The sequence below is a fragment of the Papio anubis genome, chromosome 5 (assembly GCF_008728515.1).
Source record: "Papio anubis isolate 15944 chromosome 5, Panubis1.0, whole genome shotgun sequence".
Taxonomy (NCBI): Eukaryota; Metazoa; Chordata; class Mammalia; order Primates; family Cercopithecidae; genus Papio; species Papio anubis.
Genome location: NC_044980.1, coordinates 149698440 through 149720614, shown reverse-complemented (window position 1 = coordinate 149720614; position 22175 = coordinate 149698440). Strand labels below are relative to the sequence as shown.

Below are 22175 nucleotides of genomic sequence, written 5' to 3'. Positions count from 1 at the left end.
CACTGCACCTGGCCCTGTTTTTTAAAAATAGAGATGGGGGTCTCACTATGTTGCTTAGGATGGCCTTTAACTCCTGGGCTCAAGCAGTTCTCCCACCTCAGCCTCTTAAAATACTGAGATTGCATAGTAGCTCTTGGGTAGAAGTTAAAAAAACCAAACCAAAACCAGAACCTCCAAAAATAACAAAGTGCTGGATTACAGGCATGAGTCACAGTGAACCACGATGCCCAGTCTCTCTCTCTCTCACACACACACATACACACAAACAAATATAGGTTGTAACGTACTTTTTTTTTTTTTTTTTAAGAGACAGAGCCTCACCCTATCACCCAGGCTGGAGTGCAGTGGTGCGATCTCGGCTCACTGCAAGCTCCGCCTCCTGGGTTCACACCATTCTCCTGCCTCAGCCTCCCGAGTAGCTGGGACCACAGGCACCCGCCACCGCACCCAGCTAATTTTTTGTATTTTTAGTAGAGGCGGGGTTTCACTGTGTTCGTCAGAATGGTCTCGATCTCCTGACCTTGTGATCCGCCTGCCTTGGCCTCCCGAAGTGCTGGAATTACAGGTGTGAGCCACTGAGCCCGGCCTTTTTTTTTTTTTTTTTTTTTTACTATTTGTGGAAGGCTATTAGTCTATGTCAGAATATTTGGGAGAATACCTTTTACTTAGATAGCTATATAGTATTGAGTAGAATAAACATATATGTTCTATTAAATCATTTCCCTATTGAAAGATATTTATTGTCTTTCTTTGTTTCAAATAAGGCTACAAGGAACATCCTTTATACAAAAACTTACGTGCATTTGTGTATTTTCAAGGTATATAGTTCTAGATATAGAATTGCTTTGTCAAAGGTTATGATGCTGGTAGAAGCATTATGACTATAAAACAGTAATATATATTTTAAACCAATATGCCAGCAAGTGTATAGCTAAATATATACCATCTGCTTCAAGGTAATCATTTTAGAAAACCACATTTTAATTCTAGCATGTTCCTTCACTAAAAATAATTTGATTTTGCTTTTTGAAATTTGACTTAAAAACCAGTTTAAGCTAAAAAATCTAGGTCAAGTGACTGTCATGAGGCTTGCTCTTTTGTTATTTTTATTTTTTGAGGCAAGATCTTGCTCTATGACTCAGGCTGGAGTGCAGGGGCTTGATCATGGCTTACTGCAACCTCCACCTCCTGGGCTCAGGCAGTCCTCCAGCCTCAGCCTCCTAAGTAGCTGAGACTACAGGTACTCACCACCATGCCTGGCTAATTTTTGTATTTTTTGTAAAGATGTATATTTTGTTGGCCAGGCTTGTCCTGAACTCCTAAACTCAAGGAATCCACTCACCTCGGCTTCCAAAAGTGCTGGGATTACAGGTGTGAGCCACCGGGCCCAACCTGTAATCAGAGTTATTTTTGTCTCTCATTCATCTGTTTCTTTCTTTCCTCCCTTCTCTTCCTTCCTTCCTTCCTTCCTTCCTTCCTTCCTTCCTTCCTTCCTTCCTTCCTTCCTTCCTTCCATTTGTCCATGGATCCATCCAAGAAATGGCTTCCTAATTGGTAGCCACCTAGTCCACTTTTGCTCTCTTGGTAGTTCATTCTCTTCACACGGTAGCCTAAGTATTTTCTTTTTCGTTTTCATTTTTCTTTTTTTTTTTTTTGACAAAGTCTCACTCTGTCTCCTAGGCTGAAGTGTAGTGGCACCATCTCTGCTCACTGCAAGCTACGCCTCCCAGGTTCAAGCGATTCTCCTGCCTCAGCCTCCTGAATAACTGGGACTACAGGCACACACCTCCATACCCAGCTAATTTTTGTATTTTTAGTAGAGATGGTGTTTCACTATGTTGGCCAGGCTGGTCTCGTACTCCTGACCTCGTGATCTGCCTGCCTAGGCCCTGCAAAGTGTTGGGATTACAGGCATGAGCCACCGTGCCTGTCGTTCTTTTTCTTTCTTAAATCATTAACTGGATTCAATTACTCTTATTTAAAACCTTTCAATAGCTTGCCATTGAACTGAAATTCTGCTGACCTCACCAACCACTCGTTACTCTCTGTTTCAGCCACACTGATGTTTCTGCTTCTAGAACAGCCCAAGTTCTTTCTGATTCCAGCCCCTTTTCAACGGCCATTTCCTCTCTTCGGAATACTTCTCTCAGACTGTAAAAAACTTCCCCTTCCTCATCTTTTGGTTTCTAGTTTAAATTTCTTTTTTTTTTTTTAATTTTTAATTTTACTTACTTATTTTTGAGACGGAGTCTTGCTGTGTCACCCAGGCTGGAGTGCAGTGGCGCGATCTCGGCTCACTGCAAGCTCCGCCTCCCGGGTTCAAGAGCGATTCTCTGCCTCAGCCTCCCGAGTAGCTGGGACTACAGGTGCACCTCGCCACGCCCGGCTAATTTTTTTTTTTTTTTTGTATTTTTAATAGAGATGGGGTTTCCCCGTGTTGCCCAGGCTGGTCTCGAACTCCTTGCCTCAAGTGATCTGCCCGCCTCGGCCTCCCAAAGTCCTGGAATTACAGGTGTGAGCCACTGTGCCCAGCCTAAATTTCATCTAAGAGCGTTTCCCCAACCACCAAATCTAAGTAGCTATCTTCCCATCTCTAATTCAGTTTATTTCCTACATAGCTTGTTCCAATCTAAAATTCTCTTGCTTAGATTTTTCTATGTGTGTGATCTATCCACCCCAACCCTCAACTGGAAAGTAAACTCTATCATTCATGTCCTATCCCAGGGGCCTAGTACAATGCTTGGCTCACTGCGGGTGTGGAATAAGTATCTGTAGACTAAATGAATGAATGAACATATGCCTGCTGTATTGCAGACACAAGCTGTGACACAGGCACCACAAAAAGGTTTACGTTTTTCCTTCAAGGAAGTCAGAATATAGCAGGGCAGCCTGATCCCCAAGAATATAGTTATAATAAAAGGCAATAAACCTATAGCAGACCCACACGCTGATTCTGAATGATACAGAAAAGGGCTTTTTGGTGATGTCTTTAAATAAAAATTTCTGGAAATACAAATCCTTAGCTTTACCACTTGCCTAACTTAACTCTGTAAAACTGCAAATGAGTCTCATAGAATAAGGTTGCCTGGCACATAGCAAGTGTTCAGTAAATATAAATGGGTGGGCCGGGCGCGGTGGCTCAAGCCTGTAATCCCAGCACTTTGGGAGGCCGAGACGGGCGGATCACAAGGTCAGGAGATCGAGACCATCCTGGCTAACCTGGTGAAACCCCGTCTCTACTAAAAAATACAAAAAACTAGCCGGGCGAGGTGGCGGGCGCCTGTAGTCCCAGCTACTCTGGAGGCTGAGTCAGGAGAATGGCGTGAACCCGGGAGGCGGAGCTTGCAGTGAGCTGAGATCCGGCCACTGCACTCCAGCCTGGGCGACAGAGCGAGACTCCGTCTCAAAAAAAAAAAAAAAAAAATGGGTGAATGCATAAAGTGACAGAGGTGACGCAGATTCTAACAGCAGTCCCTGAAATAAATATACATAGTTGACTCTTGAACAATATGGGGGCTAGTGGCACCAATCCCCTGTGCAGTTGAAAATATGCATATAACTTTTTTTTTCTCTCTTTTTGAGATGGTCTCACTCTCTTGCTCAGGCTGGAGTGCGGTGGGATGATCACTGCTTACTGTAGGCTTGACCTCCCTGGGCTCAAGCAATTTTCCCACCTCACCCTCTTTAGTAGCTGAAACTATAGGTGTGTGTCACCATGCTTGGCTAATTTTTGCTTTTTTTGTAGAGATAGGGTTTTGCCATGTTGCCGAGGCTGGTCTTAAACACCTAGGCTCGCCGGGCGCGGTGGCTCAAGCCTGTAATCCCAGCACTTTGGGAGGCCGAGACGGGTGGATCACGAGGTCAGGAGATCGAGACCATCCTGGCTAACATGGTGAAACCCCGTCTCTACTAAAAATACAAAAAACTAGCCGGGCGAGGTGGCGGCGCCTGTAGTCCCAGCTACTCGGGAGGCTGAGGCAGGAGCATGGCGTGAACCCGGGAGGCGGAGCTTGCAGTGAGCTGAGATCCCGCCACTGCACTCCAGCAGCCTGGGCGACAGAGCGAGACTCCGTGTCAAAAAAGAAAAAAAAACAAAAACAAAAACAAAAACAAAAAAAAAAACACCTAGGCTCAAGTGATCTTCCTGCCTTGGCCTCCCAAAGTGCTGGGACTACAGGCATGAACCATTGTGCCCAGGCTGCATATAACTTTTGACTCTCCAAAAATTTGCTAACAGCCTACTGTTGACAGGAAGCTTTACAGATAATGTAAACAGCCTATTAAAACACATTTTTGTATATTTTATATATTATATGCTATATTCTTAAAGTAAGCTAGAGAAAAGAAAATATTACTAAGAAATCCTCTGGAAGATGAAATATATTTACTGCTCATCATCAGGATCATCCTCATCATCTTTCCACTGAGTAAACTCAATGTGAAGGAGGAGGAGGAAGGGGAGGAGTCGGTCTTGCTGTCCCAGAGGGAGTAGAGGTGAAAGACGTAGAGATGGAAGGTGAGGCAGGAAAGGCAGGCACACTTGGTATAACTTTTATTGAAAAAAGTCTGCGAATAAGTGGACCCTTGCAGTTCGAAGCCATGTTGTTCAAGGGTCAACTATAGTGAGCCAATGTATTTTCTTTGTAGAAGAACATGTGCTTTGTGGTGTAGCGCTTCTATGTTTATTAAAGCATTATTTCATAATCTTCCGTTTTTCTAGATGCTTGGTGATGTCCAAGTCTAGCTTCTGGCAACTTCAGTTGCTATCTTTTCTCTCTGTCTTTCTGGGTTAAAGAAAAGGATGATTGTAGTTAGGCTGTGAAAAATGAAGTATATTATGTGAATGTAAAAGAACTTCCACTGATGGTTGGGCGTGGTAGCTCACACCTGTAATCCCAGCACTTTGGGAGGCCAAGACAGGAGGATTGCTTGAGCTTGAGCCCAGGAGTTTCAGAACAGCCTGGGCAACATAGTGGGACCTTGTCTCTACAAAATATAAAAAAATTAGCAGAGTGTGGTGGCTGGTGGCATGTGCCTGTCCTTCCAGCTACTCAGGAGGTTGAGGTGGGAGAATTGGTTGAGCCCAGGAAGTCGAGGCCACAGTGAGCCATGTTTGTGTCACTGCACTCCACCCTGGGTGACAGACAAATACCCTGTCTCAGAAAAAAAAAAAAAAAGGACTCTACTTTTGCAAGAATGTACAGTTTTGGGATTGGGTTTTGCTTTTTGTTGTTGTTGTTAAAACACTTTGCATGCATTATAGTATATAAACAGTACATAGTTTATACTATATAAACAGTATATAAACAGTAAACAGTTTATAGTATATAAACAGTACATAGTATATAAACAAGAATGTAAAATACTGAAATGGTACATAAATGGCTGGGCACGGTGGCTCACACCTGTAATCCCAGCACTTTGAGAAGCCAAGGTGGGCGGATCACCTGAGGTCGGGAGTTTGAGACCAGCCTGATCACATGGAGAAACCCCGTCTCCACTAAAAATACAAAATTAGCCAGGTTGCGGCAGAGGTTGCAGTGAGGTGAGATCGTGCTATGGCACTCCAGCCTAGGCAACAAGAGTGAAACTCCATCTCAAAACAAACAAACAAATAAATATATAGCCTCAAACTGAAAGTTCCTCTTTTCTCAGCCTGCTTCTCTACCAGATAGGATATGCTGACCTGACTAGTTTCGTAGATTCTTTCCCGTAACTTTTCCACATAGGTACATATGCATATATACATACATATGCTGTCATTTCATTGTAGTGTTTTTGCAAAAATGGATTCCTATAAAATAGGTGGTGGTGGTGGTGGTGGTGGTGGTTGTGTGTGTGTGTGTGTGCTTTAAATTGTGTTTTCCTCTCACCTCAGCCTCTCAAGTATCTGGGACTACAGGCACACGCCACCACACTCAGCTAATTTTTGTTTATTTTTCGTAGATGCAAAGTCTCACTGTATTGCCCTGGTTGGTCTCAAACTCCTGGACTCAGTGATCTTCCCACCTCAGCCTCCTAAAGTGCTGAGATAACAGGCAGGAGCCACCGTGTTGTTGTTTTTGATCTAATATTTCCTTTTTTTGTTTGTTTTTGTATTTTTTTGAGACAGGGTCTCCCTCTGTCACCCAGGCTGGAGTGCAGTGGTGCAATCACAGCTCACTGCAGCCTCAACCTGTTGGGCTCAAGCGATCCTCCTGCCTCCGCCTCTCTAGTAGCTGGGACTACAGACACATGCCACCATGCCCGGCCTAATTTAATATTTCCTGGAAATACGTCTTTTCTTTTTCTTTTTAAACAGAGTCTCATTCTGTCACCCAGGCTGTAGTGTAGTGGTGCAATCTTGGCTCATTGCAACCTTGCCTCCTGGGTTCAAACAATTTTTGTGGCTCAGCCTTCAGAGTAACTGGAATTACAGTCATGTGGCACAACTGCCGGCTATTTTTCTTCTTTTTTTTAGTAGTGTCTAAAATACTAAATACTGGCCGGGCCCAGTGGCTCATACCTGTAATCCCAGCACTTTGGAAGGCTGAGGTGGGTGGAACACCTGAGATTAGGAGTTAGAGACCAGCCTGGCCAACATGGTGAAACCCCATCTTTACTAAAAATATTCAAATTAGCCAGGTGTGGTGGCAAAAGCCTGTAGTTCCAGCTACTTGGGAGGCTGAGGCAGGAGAATCGCTTGAACGTGGGAGGCAGAGGTTGTAGTGAGCCGAAATTGTGTCACTGCACTCCAGCCTAGGTGACAGAGTTAGACTTTGTCTCAAAAATAAATAAAATAAAATAAAATAAAATAAAATACTAAATACTAAGTTCATCATGTTGGCCAGGCTGGACTCGAACTCTTGGTTTCAAGTGATCCTCCCACCTTAGCCTCCAAAGTTCTGGGATTACAGGTGTGAACCACCGCACCCAGCCATATGTTTTGAAAATATTTCTATGTCTAAGTTCCCAATAAAAAGCTGGCATTTTATTAACATATATCATTATTAAGCAGAATCAACATTTTTAAAAGCCACAATGCCTACCACTAGCACAATGTTTTGATAGAACTCAGCATACATTTTATATAGTCGTTACTTAATGTCATAGGCAGTTCAACACGGTGTCCAGGTCCTAGGCAGTTCAACACGGTGTCCAGGTCCTGTGGTGGTCTTGGTTTGGGAGTGTACAGAGTTCTTTAAAAAAACTTCTGTAATCCCATCTGGTAAAAGCTGCATGCCACAACCTACGGTGAATTCATTTTCGACAAAGGTGCCAAGAACATGCACCCTGTTCTTGGGGGTGAGAATGCTTAATGGGTTAAAAAAAAAAAAATAGAAAGAATGAATAAGAAGGCTGGGCATGGTGGCTCACACGCATAATCCCAGAACTTTAGGAGGCCAAGGTGGGACGAGTGCTTGAGCTACTCAGGAGACTGAGGCAGAAGGATCGCTTGAGCTGGGGTAGTCAAGGCTGCAGTGAACCATGAATGTGCCACTGCACTCCAGCTTGGGCAACAGAACAAGACCCTGTCTCAATAAATAAATAAATAAATAAAAGAAAGAAAGAAAGAAAAGAAAAATCAAAATGTTCCATTCTTCGCATGGGGTGCTCAATAAATATTTATTGAAGTACTGTTTGTTGTGTAACAAGAACAGTGGAATAGGAAAAGTTAACCTGGCTTTTACTTCTGCCTCTGCCTCCAGTGGCTTCTATGGGTCCCACACTCTATTCCACTGTTTGGACCTTGGTTTATTCACTATAAATTGAGGAAACTTGGCCTCAGGTAGTTTAAAGTCCTTTCCTGCACCAGCGTTCACAAAATCTGTATCATTTTTCAATTCTGGAGTCTGACCTAACATCCAGATCTTAGCTGAATCTTTAAAAATAGCCCAGCAGAGTGTGGTGGCTCCCGCCTGTAATCCCAGAACTTTGGGAGGTCAAGGAGGGTGGATCACTGGAGGTCAGGAGTTAGTGACCAGCCTGGCCAACATGGTGAAACCCTGACTCTACTAAAAATACAAAAATTAGCCAGGCATGGTAGTGAGTGCCTATAGTCCCAGCTACTTGGGAGGCTGAGGCAGGAGAATCGCTTGAATCCGGGAGGCGGAGGTTGCAGTGAGTGGAGATTGCACCACTGCACTCCAATCTGGGCGACGGAGCAAGACTCTGTCTCAAAAAAAAAAAAAAAACCAAAAAAAAACCAACCAACCAAACAAAAAAACCCCAAAAAACAAAACAAAACAAATGCCCAGTAGAGAACAAGTACTGTAACAATCTCCCTGTAATCTGTTTAAATTTGTAAGTGGATCAAGTCCAGTAAAAAATCAGCCAACTGGAGAAATGTAATGTTCAAACGTGCTTCCCAGTATTCTTATGTGAGGGTGTGGCAAAGAGATAAAGAATGGAATTCTGGGTGAATGTAGTCTTAATCTAGAAAGATCTTTGGAGCAGGGCTACAAACAGACTAGGAGGAGGGAGGAGAAGCTGGGAAACTGCCTTCTAACTAACTGGTAAGTGCGGTCCTCTGGAAACTTATGACAAAGAGAAAACCAGGATATAGTTGCTCGGACTTTCGCAGTTTTAAATGAGAGGTAAGGACAATAATGATTGAGCCAAGAAATTTAAGGGAAATTTACATAAAATAGAGTTTTTTGGATTTCCTGAGAAATTGACTTTTATTTAAATGGAATCATGGACTGCAATAGTGGTCTTATTTAAACTTTACCTGCGCAAGTTTAGTGTGAGAAATAGGATGAAGAAATAAAACTGCAGAAAATTGTGTGGTACATTTGTGTCAAGCCATATGTATTCAGGCTGACTTGAAACTGTGACTTTAGGTGCAACACATACTTTTGGTGAGCCTCTCCTTTTCTGTAAAATGGGTATTATGCAATAATGTGGAACTGCTGAGGGCATAGCTCTGTTAGTAGTTTTATGATTTGTAAAGTAAAAATATTAGGGGGCGTGGTGGCTCATGCCTGTAATCCCAATGCGCTGGGAGGCTGAAGCAGGGGGATTGCTTGAGCCCAGGAATCCGAGACTAGCCTAGGTAACACAGGGAGATCTATCTGAAAAATAATAGAAAAATTTGCTGAGTGTGGTGGCACATGCTTGCAGTCTCAGTTACTGGAGAGGCTGAGGCAGGAGGATGGATTGAGCCTGGGAGGTGGAGGATGAAGTGAGCCATAAAAGTCTGTCTCAAAAAAAATTGTAAAAAAAAAAAAACCCCATATAAAGATAATGCTCAGTAAAGCAGAAGCTTAGTACTGGCTGCTGACTTTTGTGACAGTCTTGCTTTGTCACACAGGCTGGAGTGTGGTGGCTCAATCATAGCTCACTGTAACCTTGAACTCTTGAGCCTAAGCTATCCTCCCACCCCAACATCCTGAGTAGCTGGGACTACTTGAGTGCATCACCATGCCCAGCTAATTTTTATAACTTTTTTTTTTTTTTTTTTTGAGATGGAGTCTTGCTCTGTCGCCCAGGCTGGAGTGCAGTGGCCGGATCTCAGCTCACTGCAAGCTCCGCCTCCCAGGTTTATGCCATTCTCCTGCCTCAGCCTCCCGAGTAGCTGGGACTACAGGCGCCCGCCACCTCGCCCGGCTAGTTTTTTTTTTTTTTGTATTTTTTAGTAGAGACGGGGTTTCACCGGGTTAGCCAGGATGGTCTCGATCTCCTGACCTTGTGATCCGCCTGTCTCGGCCTCCCAAAGTGCTGGGACTACAGGCTTGAGCCACCGCGCCCGGCCTTACAACTTTTTTTATAGAGATATGGTTTCACTATGTTGCCCAGGCTGGTCTCAAACTTATGGGCTCAAGCGATCCACTTGCCTTGGCCTCCCAAAGGGCTGGGCCTACAGGCGTGAGCCACAGCACCCAGCCTTGCTGCTGACTTTTTGTTTTGTTTTGTTTTTTTGACAGTCTTGCTCTGTTGCCCAGGCTGGGGTGGAGTGGCTCCATCTCAGCTCACTGCAACCTCTGCCTCCTGGGTTCAAGCGATTCTCCTGCCTCAGCCTCCTGAGTAGCTAGGACTACAGGCGCCTGCCACCATGCCTGGCTAATTGTTTTTTGTATGTTTAGTAGAGACAGGGTTTTACCATGTTGGCCAGGCTGATCTGGAACTCCTGATCTCAAGTGATCTGTCTACCTTGGCCTCCCAAAGTGCTGGGATTACACGCCCGGCTGTTTTGTTTTGTTTTGAGAAAGGGTCTTGCTCACCGGGCATGGTGGCTCATGCCTGTAATCCCAACACTTTGGGAGGCCGAGGTAGGCAGATCACCTGAGGTTGGGAGATGGAGACCATCCTGGCTAACATGGTGAAACCCTGCCTCTACTAAAAATACAAAAAACTGGTTGTGCATGGTGGCACATGCCAGTAATCCCAGCTACTTGGGAAGCTGACACAGGAGAATTGCTTTAACCTGGGAGGTGGAGGTTGCAGTGGGCCGAGATCGAGCCATTGCACTCCAGCCTGGGCAACAACAGTGAAACTCCATCTCAAAAAATAAAAATAAAGAAAAGAAAAAGAGAGAGAGAGAGAGAGAGAGAGAGAGAGAGAGAAAGGGTCTTGCTCTGCTGCCCAGGCTGGAATGCAGTGGTACAATCACAGCTCCTTGCAGCCTTGACCCAGGCTCAATTGGTCCTTCAACCTCAGCCTTCCAAATACTTGAGACCACACACTTGTGCAATCATGCACAGCTAATTTTTTTTTTTTTTTTTTTCATAGAGATGGGGACTCATTCTGTTGCCCAGGCTGGGTTTCTGATTTTTGAAGGCTTGTAGTAGTTTCATGTGTTAGAAATTATTAAGCTTGCAAAGATTAGTGAGTATAAGCAATTCGGTTTGTTTGGAACTTTGTGAGGCTTAGAGTGACAGGGTGTGACCAGCCTGGGAAGGTGGGCAGCTTTTAGAGTATGGACTTTGCCTTAAAGGCACTGGCAAATGCCTTTGAAGGGGAAATGATGTTTAGAGAAATACTTGGGAAGATTAAGAAGTTATCTGCTGATGTGTGTCCTCTTCGTTCCCCATTGCCTGCAGCTGCAGGTAGCTACAGAGCATCAACCTCATGACCTCCTACTTCCAGTGATAACCTGAGTGCTGCCAGGTGGTGGAACATTTGTCCCTACTTCATTTGCTCTCCTAAAGCTGTCTTCAAATTCCCCAAACCTCTTCCCCATCCTTACTGCTAACTTTTTTTTTTTTTGAGATGGAGTTTTGATCTTGTTGCCCAGACTGGAGTGCAATGGTGCAATCTCAGTTTACTACAACCTCCGCCTCCTGAGTTCAAGTGATTCTCATGCCTCAGCCTCCCGAGTAGCTGGGATTACAGGCATGTACCACTATGCCCGGCTAATTTTGTATTTTTAGTAGAGACGGGGTTTCTCTGTGTTGGTCAGGCTGGTCTTGAACTCCTGACCTCTGGTGATCCGCCCGCCTCGGCCTCCCAAAGTGCTGGGATTACAGGCGTGAGCCACTGCGCCCGGCCCTTACTGCTAACTTTTAACTGTTTCCTACTTCACTGAGGAAGCAGTCAACCTGGAGCTTCCCCAGACATATGTGCTTGCTTAGCGTGTGCACCAACAAGATATTCCTGGTTGTGAATTAGAACCTTCTAATTGGGCAAAGGATCACACTCTTCTGTTGACTTGTTGCCCCAGCAAATTTTCCCTTTCTTCCTCTTGATTGTCTCCAGATCATACAAACATGGTGTTATCTTTATGACTTAAAAAAACACCCAGGATTTTCTCCTTCCATTTTTGCAAAACTCTTTTTTTTTTTTTTGAAGACAGGGACTCACAGGATATAGTGCTACCATATCTCACTGCAGCCTCAAACTCCTGGGCTCAAGTGATCCCTCCCCGTTAGCCTCCCAAATGGCTGAGACTATAGGCACTCATGTCCAACTATTTTCAGTGCAAACTCCTTGAAAGCGTTCCCTGTATTCAATTATCTCCTGATTTTCCTCCTTGTAATCTTTTTACTGCAGTATAAAGTACTGTGCTCACTGATAATCTCCAGCTTGCTCAGTCTATGACAAATCTTATCCCTTTCCTTTGCAGCATTTGACTCATGATTGCTGCCTGTTCTTTGATGCATTTGCTTCACTTGGCTTCCAGGACCTTTTTGCTTTTTCTCTTACCTCCTTGGGCTGCTTCCATTTCTGTGTTGGTGCCTCTTCCACCTCAGCCTTTAAAAAATTTTTTTCAATTAATTATTATTATTATTATTATTATTACTATTTTGAGACGGAGTCTTGCTCTGTCACCCAAGCTGGAGTGCAGTGGCATGATCTCGGCTTATTGCGACCTCTGCCTCCCAGGTTCAAGCAATTCTCCTGCCTCAGCCTCCTGAGTAGCTGGGATTACAGGCATGCGCCACCACGCCTGGCTAATTTTTGTATTTTTAGTAGAGACGGAGTTTCACCACGTTGGCCAGGCTGTCCTGGAACTCCTCACCTTAAGTTATCAGCCTGCCCCAGTCTCCCAAAGTGTTGGGATTACTGGCATGAGTCAACATGCTTGGCCCCATTTTAACCTTTTAATGCTGGAAGTCCCCAGGATCTAGTCCTTAGCATCAAGCATTCCTTTGAATCTCATCCTTTGAATTCCTACCTCATTCAGGCTCCTGGCTTTAAAATACCGTTTCTAAGCCAATAACTCGTAACTGCATCTTTAGTTCAGACCTCCCTCCTGAACTCCAGCAGTCTCCACATGGGTCTAAGACATGTCAAACTCAACATACTTAAAACCCTGAATATTTCCTCTAAAACCTGTGGTCATGCAGGTTTTTTTTTTTTTTTTTTTTTTTTTTTTTTTTTTTTTTTTGAGACAGAGTCTTGCTATGTTGCCCAGGCTAGAGTGCAGTGTCATGATCTTGGCTCACTCCAACCTCTGCCTCCTGGGTTCAATCCATTCTCCTGCTTCAGCCTCCTGAGTAGCTGGGATTACAGGCACCCACCACCATGCCTGGCTAATTTTTTGTATTTTTAGTAGAGACAGGGTTTTGCCATGTTGGCCAGGTTGGTCTTGAATTCCTGACCTCAGGTGATCCGCCCGCTTTGACCTCCCAAGGTGTTAGGATTACAGGTGCGAGCCACTGAGCCCAGCCTTTGCAGCTTTCCTTGTCTCAATTGGTTAGCACCTCCAGCTGTTCCAGTGGCTCAGGCCGAAACCCTTGGAGTCATCTTAGGCCCTTTCTCCTCATATCCTACAGGAAATCCTGTTTGCTCCACCTTCTGCACCTCCTTGGCTCAAGCCATTCTCCTGCCTCAGCCTCCTCTTTAGTAGCTGGGACTACAAGTTGCATGCCAGCATGCCTGGCTAATTTTTCTTTTTCTTTTTCTTTTTCTTTTTTTTGTAGAAATGAGGTCTCGCTATGTTGCCCTGGCTGGTCTGAGCTCCTGGGCTCAAGCAATCCTCCCACCTTGGCCTTCCAAAGTCCCGGGATTACAGCTGTGAGCCATCACATCTGGCTACTCTAGCTTGAGCGAGGAAAGTTCATTGACCACTTCCACTGCTAACCCATCTCTTCTGGAATCTTGCCATAGTCTCCTGATAGGTCTCCCTGCTTCTCAATCTAGCAGCCACAGTGGTCCTTGTCAAACGAAGTTAGATCTTATCACCCTATGCCCCTGCAGTGGTGCTTCCTTTCATGTGGGATGAAAGCCTGTGTCCTCAGAAAATGGTTCCTAAGCCCCACGTGTTTGTGCTGTGCCCTCACTCCTCTGTGATCCCTGTCCCTCGCTCAGTTGCAGTCACGCTGGCCTCTCTTGCTCTATGAACACACCAGGCACCCTCCTGCTTTAGGACCTTTGCCCTTCCTGCCTGTCTCCATGGAAAGCTTTTCCTGTCTTGGCTAACTCCCTTGTTCTTTGTCTTAGTTCAAATAATCAACTTCTTGGTGAAAGTAGTGGACACGATTTAAACCTGACCACCTTAAAATTGCAACTCAGTGCCTCCTCAACCCTCCACTCCCAACCGCCTTCACCGTGCTTTTGCGTATCCTTTTGCCTTTTTTGCATTAGCATTCATCAACTTGTAATATGCTGATAAATTACATTTTAGTGATGTTTTAAAAATCTGTATATTTATTTTTCAGTTAAATGTAAGTTACATGAGGCCGGGCGTGGTGGCTCACACCTATAATCCCAGCACTTTGGGAGGCCAAGGCAGGTGGATCACTTGAGGTCAGGAGTTCGTGACCAGCGTGTCTAATATGGTAAAACCCCGTCTCTACTAATATTACAAAAATTAGCTGGTGTGGTGGTGCATGCCTGTAATCCCAGCTTCTTGGGAGGCTGAGGCAGGAGAATCGCTTGAAGCCGGGAGGCAGAGGTTGCAGTGAGCTGAGATCGTGCCATTGCCCTCCAGCCTGGGCAACAAGAGCGAAACTCCATCTTAAAAAAAAAAAAAGGTAAGTTACATGAGGCCAGGGGTCTTTGGTTCATTGGTACATTCCAGAAAAATAGGATCATTTCTAACATATTGCAGATCATCAACAAATAATTGTTAAACGAGTACACTTTTGGTATTTTTATAGTTTTTTTTTTCTTTTTTTTTTGAGACAGAATGTCGCTCTGTCACCCAGGCTGGAATGCAGTGGTGTGATCTCAGCTCACTGCAGCCTCCATCTCTCAGGTTCAAGCGATTTTCTTGCCTCAGCCTCCCTAGTATCTGAGACTACAGGCATGAGCCACCATGCCTGGCTAATTTTTGTAGTTTTAGTAGAGACGGGGTTTGCCATGTTGGCCAGGCTGGTCTTGAACTCCTGACCTCAAGTGATCTTCCTGCCTTGGCCTCCCAAAGTGCTGGGATTGCAGGTGTGAGCCACCATGCCTGGCCTTTTTTATGTTTTCTATGGTAAACATAGGTACCTTGTAATTTTTATATCTTTGTAAAAGATATATAAAAAAGAAGCATCATATTACTTGTTATGAAATCAGAGGAGTAAGTGAAGGAAAATAACTAGCTTAGGGCAGTGGGCAGGGCAGGAAGAGAAGGGAAAGGTAGGAAGACAGTTTTGGAGGGAATTGTAGAAGTCTGGATTATGGAGGCCTAATATAAAGTGATGGGGATGAGGGAGAGCCTTACAGGTACAATGACGTGGAGTTGGTGAGTCCGTAGTTGTGGAGGGGGCCTAAGAAGATCTTGCTGTGGTGAAAGCATGGGGAATATGAGCAGCTGAAGTGTCTTGCAGGAGGCCGGAGCTGGAGGTAAGGTGTGCGCTGAGATAGCAGGGAAGTAATGGTGGTTGCAGGAAAGAACAGTGAATTATTTTCCTTTCTGAGTTCTTTCTCTTTTTTTGAGACAGGGAGTGAGTCTGTTGTCCAGGCTGGAGTGCAGTGGCACGATCTCAGCTCACTGCAACCTCCGCCTCCCAGGTTCAAGCAATTCTTCTGCCTCAGCCTCCCGAGTAGCTGGGATTACAGGCACCTGCCACCACGCCCAGCCCATGTTCTGAATCATTTCAATTCACTGCCATTAATCTTGGTTTACGCAGATGCAGCTCTCTAGTGAGCAGCTGGAAATTCAGCTTTGGTGCCAAAGTATTGTCACCTCCAGCTTTACCCCACAACTGGGATGCATCCTTCAGGGGGTCATGAAGTTTGCCCTAAAGAGTAGTGATTCATGGAGGTTGTATAGCTCATAAAAAAAAAAACCCACTGTGCTGTATTATTTGGGAGTCTTTAGAACACAGGCGTCTCTCATGGGAGATGGTCGTGTGTCAGAAAATTCAATCCTCTGGAATGTACAGTTAAGTAACATCTCAGAGTCTTGGCTCTCTCTGATTTCCTCTACTTGAAACACCCTCCACCCATTCTTCTCACCCCCCACACCCCATCGTCAAAATGAATGGTCTTTCTCTATGGGTTTGTGTTTCCATTTGTTTATCTATTCAATTAATAACTTTGTTTTTTTTTTTTTAGAAGTCTCACTCTGTGGCCCAGGCCAGAGTGCAGTGGCATGATCTCGGCTCACGGCAACCTCCGCCTCTCGGCTTCAGGTGATTCTCCTCTCTCAGCCTCCTGAGTAGCTGGGATTACAGGCACCTGCAACCATGCCTGGCTAATTTTTGCATTTTTAGTAGAGATGGGGTTTCACCATGTTGGCCAGGCTGGTTTGGAACTCCTGACCTCAAGTGATCCTCCTGCCTCAGCCTCCTTTGGGAGGATTACAGGTGTGAGCAACCATGCCTGGTCTCAAGTAATACTTAAATTGCCTTAAAGGAGTTTATAGTCTGGAGTTGGGTGCCATGCAACACAGTCGCTATGTGTGACAATTTAAATTTTATTTTTTTATTTTTAATTAATTAATTTTTTTGAAAGCTCTGTCATCTAAGGCTTGAGTGTAGTGGTGCCATCTCAGCTCCCCGAAGACTGTCTCCTGGGCTCAAGCGATCCGAAATTTTAATTAAAATGAAATTAAATAAAAAATTTTAAGCCAGGCATGGCGGCTCACACCTGTAATCCCAGCACTTTTGGAAGTTGAGGTGAGGGGATCACTTGAGGCCAGGAGTTTGAGCCCAGCCTGGCCAACATGGTAAAACCCCACCTCTGCTAAAAATACAAAAATTAGCCAGGCATGGTGGCGTATGTCTGTAGTCCCAGCTACTCAGGAGACTGCGGCAAGAGAATCGCTTAAACCCAGGAGATGGAGGTTGCACTGAGCCGAGTTGTGACACTGCACTCCAGCCTGGGTGACACAGTCAGACTCTGTCTTGGGAAAAAACAAAAAACAAAAAACATTAAAAATGCCTTCATTGCCCTAGCCACATTTCAAGTGCTTAATAGTTATATGTGGCTAGTGGCTGCTGTAGTGCACGACACACAGAATAACTCCGTTACCAATATTCTACTGGAGACAGACTCGATCCTATGGAATTCAAATTCAAATCTTATGGAATTGTACAGTTATGTAACATCTCAGAGCCTTGGCTCCGTATCCCTGTCTTGACTCTCTTTGGTTCATCAGTTCCAGAATAACTCCGTTACCAGAATAACTCCATTACCAAAATTCTACTGGGCAGCACTCTACAGGAGGGACTATAGTCAGACACCACATATACTGCACATACAGATAAAATGGAATAAGGGAAATAAGGTAATAATAGTAAGAGGGACTGCTTGGCTACTTTAGATTGAAGGACCAGTGAAATGTCCAGGGAGGTAACATTCAAGCCAGGATAAAAATGAAAAAGAAAAAAGTGAAAATGGTGGGACTGGGGAGCTAGCTGGAGAACACAGCCATGGAAAAGGCCTTAGGGTTGAGGCAAGTTGGAAAGAAAGCTCCAGTGGCTGGGGCTGAGTCAGCAGGGGAGAGAGTGGTAGAAGAAATCTGTGGGGTAGGTCAGGGCCAGATCACCAGGGCTTCAGTAATTTGAGTAAAGATTTAGGAATTATTATTATTATTTTTTCTGAGAGAGGTATGAGAGGGTTATAAGTGGGGGAATGACGTAATCTGATTATATATTTACCTTTACCTCACTCATCCTGATTTCATTAGTTGCTTACTTGCCCATGTCCCTGCCCGATTGCACAATTCTGGATTTTTCACGTCCTTAGTATATTGAGTCATGTCCCATCAACTCAATGTGTTAGTAATGACTGGTTGAATTGAATTAGCTTAATTTTTTGTTAAATCTTTTTTTTCCTTAAGAAACAGGGTCTTGCTCTGTCACCCAGGCTGGTATGCAGTGGCACAATCATAGCCTCCAACTGCTGGGCTCAAAAAATCCTCCTGCCTCAGCCTCCTGAGTAGCTGGGACTACAGTCATGTACACCAGGCCTATTATTTTTTGTTTCTTGTTTTTTTTGCAGAGAGGGAGTCTTGCTATGTTGCCCAGGTTGGTCTCAAACTCCTGACCTCAGGTGATCCACTCGCCTTGGCCTCCCAAAGTGTTGGGATTACAGGCATGAGCCACTGTGCCTGGCAAGAAATGAATTTTTATTTTTATTTTTGAGATGGAGTTTTGCTCTTTTCGCCCAGGCTAGAGTGCAATGGCTTGATCTCACTGCAACCTCCACCTTCCAGGTTCAAGCAATTCTTCTGCCTCAGCCTCCTAAGTAGCTGGGATTACAGACGCCCGCCACCACGCCCAGCTAATGTTTGTATTTTTAGTAGAGACGGGGTTTCACCACGTTAGCCAGGCTGGTCTTGAACTCCCGACCTTAGGTGATTGGCCTACCTCGGCCTCCCAAAGTGCTGGCGTTACAGGGGCAAGCCACCGCGCCTGGTCAAGAAATGAATTTTTAAACGCTGCCATACAAAACGCTTGTAGGCCAAATAGTGTCTGGGTCACCAGTTAGTAGCATCAGACATCATGTCAGAGTACAGAGGCTGCTGGCTGCTGGAGTCAGGGGTTCCCACTCCTGGGAGCCTGCGACCCATGGCCACAGTAAGCCAAGACTACTTCCCCATGAACCCTGTCATGAGATGCAAGATACAGAGCACCACTGCCTCCTTGGAAGTTACCGAAATCTCAGACCAGAAGAGGAGTTAATGAAGTACTAGGCAAGCTTACTTACGTTTGCATGGTTTAATGATTAAGAGCAGAAGTCAACAGCCTGATTTAACGCATGTGGGTGCTTGACACAGAGCCTGCTATATAGTATTCTCCAAAAACCTTAGCTAGTGCTGTTAGTGCCTACGTAGGTTTAGTTTTCGAAGTTCTTCCGTGGCCCTTTTTGCTTATTATATCAATCCTTGGTGGGAGACAGAGGAAGCATTTTTAGTGCTATTTTACAACTGAGGAAATAGAGGTTTGAAGAGAACTCAGGAAGGCTCAGGGTTATCCAGCATTGTGAGTGACAGAGCTTGGATCTGAACGTAAGTCTGCTCCAGACTTCTGTTTCCTGAAGCTTTCTCTTGAAATCCCATGGTAAGGAGCTGCAGTCTCAATCACGCTGTCCACGGGCATGAAAGGTTAGGCACACTGATTCATATTCACTGTCAATTCCTCTTGCTAACGGCAAACTTGGCAATGTCACTGTTAAGGCTGGAGATGAATCGTTGTAGCCACTGAGCAGGAAAAGCCCCACGTCCACCAGAGGCCCAGTTAACTCTGAAAAGCAAGTGCAGCTCTGCCACTGGAAGGCTGGCCTTTGCTCTTGTGCTGCCATTGAGCCACGCTGGTTCTCTGCTTCCAGTTTCCTTTTTGTTTGTTCCCCGATCCCCTGTATCAGGACCAGGAGTCAGTTTGGAGCCTATGTGTGGGGAAGAAGCTGGGAAGTCAGGGGCTGTTTCTGTGGACCGCTTTCCTGGTCCTTTGGAAGGCACAGAGCTCTTAGCCGCAGGGAACTAACAGAGCTCGGAAGCTGTTGTATGTGGTCTCTCATTTCCATCAGAGCAGGCTCACATGAATCATCCAAAGATAAGTTGCAATCTGAGAATTAGGACTTGATCAGATACCATCTGGTGGGGTGTACCAACCAGCCTATCTGCTCATTTTCCTTCAGGCTGATCCTATAATGCATCCTCAAGTGGTCATCTTAAGCCTCATCCTACATCTGGCAGGTAAGTGAGTAGGTGCCCTGGGCAGGAAGAAGGGAATAGAGGGGGGTTAGAAGCCCAGAGAATGGGGTAGGGGAAGGGGAGGGGATGGTGGTGGTGGATGAAAGTAGATGTTCTTTGTGCACTGTTGTATGGCTATGAATTAACCAGTGAGCAGGACCAGAATAGAGTTTTAGGCCAAAGAAATTGCTTAACTGCTATGAATTACAATATTCATGGCTAAGTGAACAAGGCAAGATGCAGCACAGTGTGTCACATGCTGCCATTTGTGTTTAAACAAAAAGGGACTGGTTAGATGTATATGCATAGACACATGTATATAGGAAATAGTGACAGTGGGTACTGCGGGATGGGGGCGGAGGGTGGGAGGTGGAGGGAGGGTTAATCTTTATTGTATTCTTTTGTGCCATTCGATTTTTTCAGCCACATTCAATTCTTTCTTTCCTTCCTCCTTCCTTCCTTCCTTCCTTCCTTCCTTCCTTCCTTCCTTCCTTCCTTCCTTCCTTCCTTCCTTCCTTCCTTCCTTCCTTTTTCTTTCTCTCCCTCTCTTCATGAGGTCTCACTCTGGAGTGCAGTTGGGGAATCTTTTTTTTTTTTTTTGAGACAGAGTCTCGCTGTGTTGCCCAGGTTAGAGTGCAGTGGTGTGATCTTGGCTCACTGCAACCTCTGCCCCCTAGGTTCAAGCAATTCTCTCTCAGTCTCCTGAGTAGCTGGGATTACAGGTACCTGCCACCACACCCAGCTAATTTTTTTGTATTTTTAGTAGAGACAAGCTTTCACCATCTTGACCAAGCTGATCTTGAACTCCTGACCTTGTGATCCACCTGTCTTGGCCTCCCAAAGTGCTGGGATTCCAGGTGTGAGTCACCGCGCCTGGCCTAGTTGGGCAATCTTGATTCACTGCAGCCTCCACCTCCTGGGCTCAAGTGATCCTCCCACCTGAGTCTCCCAAAGTGCTGGCATTATAGGCGTGAGCCACCACACCTGGCCTAAGTATTTTATTTTGAAATAAACACTTTAATTCAAAACATTCTATGAGATAAGGAAAAATTGAAATAGGTATATCCTAAATTTTAAACACAAATTTCTGGAGTGATATGTGTCTTTGGGATTATGGGGGAAAGATAACCTCTCATTATATACTTCTATAACCAAATTGTAATAGCATGCATTGTATGTGTAATCCAAAAAAAAAAAAAAAAATGATACTAGTATTAGGCAAAAGTAAATAAGAATTTATTGGTGGCCAGGCACGGTGGCTCATACCTGTAATCCCAGCACTTTGGGAGGCTGAGGTGGGAGGATCATGAGGTCAGGACATCGAGACCGTTCTGGCTAACATGGTGAAACTCCACCTCTACTAAAAATACAAAAAATTAGCCGGGTGTGGTGGCGGGCACCTGTAGTCCCGGCTACTCAGGAGGCTGAGGCAAGAGAATGGCGTGAACCCAGGAGGTGGAGCTTGCAGTGAGCCGAGATTGCACCACTGCACTCCAGCCTGGGCAACAGAGTGAGACTCCGTCTCAAAAAATAAATAAATAAATAAATAACTCGGCACTTTGGGAGGCCGAGGTGGGAGGATCACAGGTTCAGGAGTTCAAGATCAGCTTGGCCAAGATGGTGAAACCTTGTCTCTACTAAAAATACAAAAAATAATTTCTTTTTTTTTTTTTTGAGATGGAGTCTCCCTCTGTTGTCCAGACTGGAGGGCAATGTGCAATGGCATGATCTCACTCACTGCAACCTCTGCCTCCCAGGTTCAAGTGATCCTCCTGCCTCAGACTCCCAAGTAGCTGGGATTACAGGCATGCACCACCATGTCCAGCTAATTTTTTTTGTATTTTTTTTTTTTTTTTTTTTTTTAGTAGAATAGGGCTTGCTATGTTGGCCAGGCTGGTCTGGAGCCCCTGACCTGAAGTGAGTGATCTGCCCGCCTTGGCCTCCCAAACTGCTGGATTACAGGCGTAAGCCGCTGTGCCTGGACTAAGTTTTGTATTTTTAGTAGAGACAGGGTTTCACCATGTTGGCCAGGCTGGTCTCAAACTCCTGACCTCCAGTGATCCGCCTGCCTCAGCCTTCCAAAGTGCTGGGATTACAGGCATGAGCCACCGTGCCTGGCTGAAAATTAAAAATTTGAAATGTAAATGCAAATTTAAAAAAAAACTTTATTTTCTCTTTCCTTTTCTTTTTGGACATAAGGTCTTGCTCTGTCGTTCAGGCTGGAGTTCAGTGGGGCATTCTTGGCTCACTGCAACCTTGACCTCTCCAGGGCCCAAATGATCTCCCTACTTCAGCCTCCCAAATAGCTGGGATAAACTCCTGGGCTCAAGAGATCCTCCCACAGGCCTCTCAAAGTGCTGGGATTGCAGGGGTGAGACACTGTGCCCATCAAAAAGCTGTTTTCAACTAATGCAGCAATTGGATCTAGTAGAGCAGACTGGGGACTGGAGTGGGAGGGGGACTTTTCACTGTATGTCCTTTGGTGCTGTTTCATTTTGAAAAGCCACATGCATTTCTTACCTATTGAAAAATCAATGGTAAGCAGATATCTAACAAACACAGGGTGAAATACACACTCACATTACTTGAATGTTATTTAGTTCAAACCTTTTGGAAAGGATTTTGGCCATATTTATGAAAAAATGGAAAATGTTCCTGCGCTTTATACTGATAATCTCAGAAT

The 22175-nt window shown here is 45.0% G+C and overlaps 1 protein-coding gene across 2 annotated transcripts in view; it reads left to right on the top strand.

Annotated features, from left to right (window-relative positions):
- Nucleotides 1-18153: 18153 nt before the first annotated feature.
- Nucleotides 18154-22175, top strand: part of HAVCR1 (hepatitis A virus cellular receptor 1) — a 30843-nt gene continuing 26821 nt past the window's right edge. The window contains exon 1 of one of the 2 annotated variants that reach the window (XM_031666565.1): nucleotides 18154-19495. In XM_031666565.1, the coding sequence (XP_031522425.1) occupies nucleotides 19450-19495 (46 nt within the window). In that variant the 5' untranslated portion in view covers nucleotides 18154-19449. The remainder of the gene's footprint in view (nucleotides 19496-22175) is intronic. The other variant, XM_017960084.3, reaches the window with a different exon arrangement.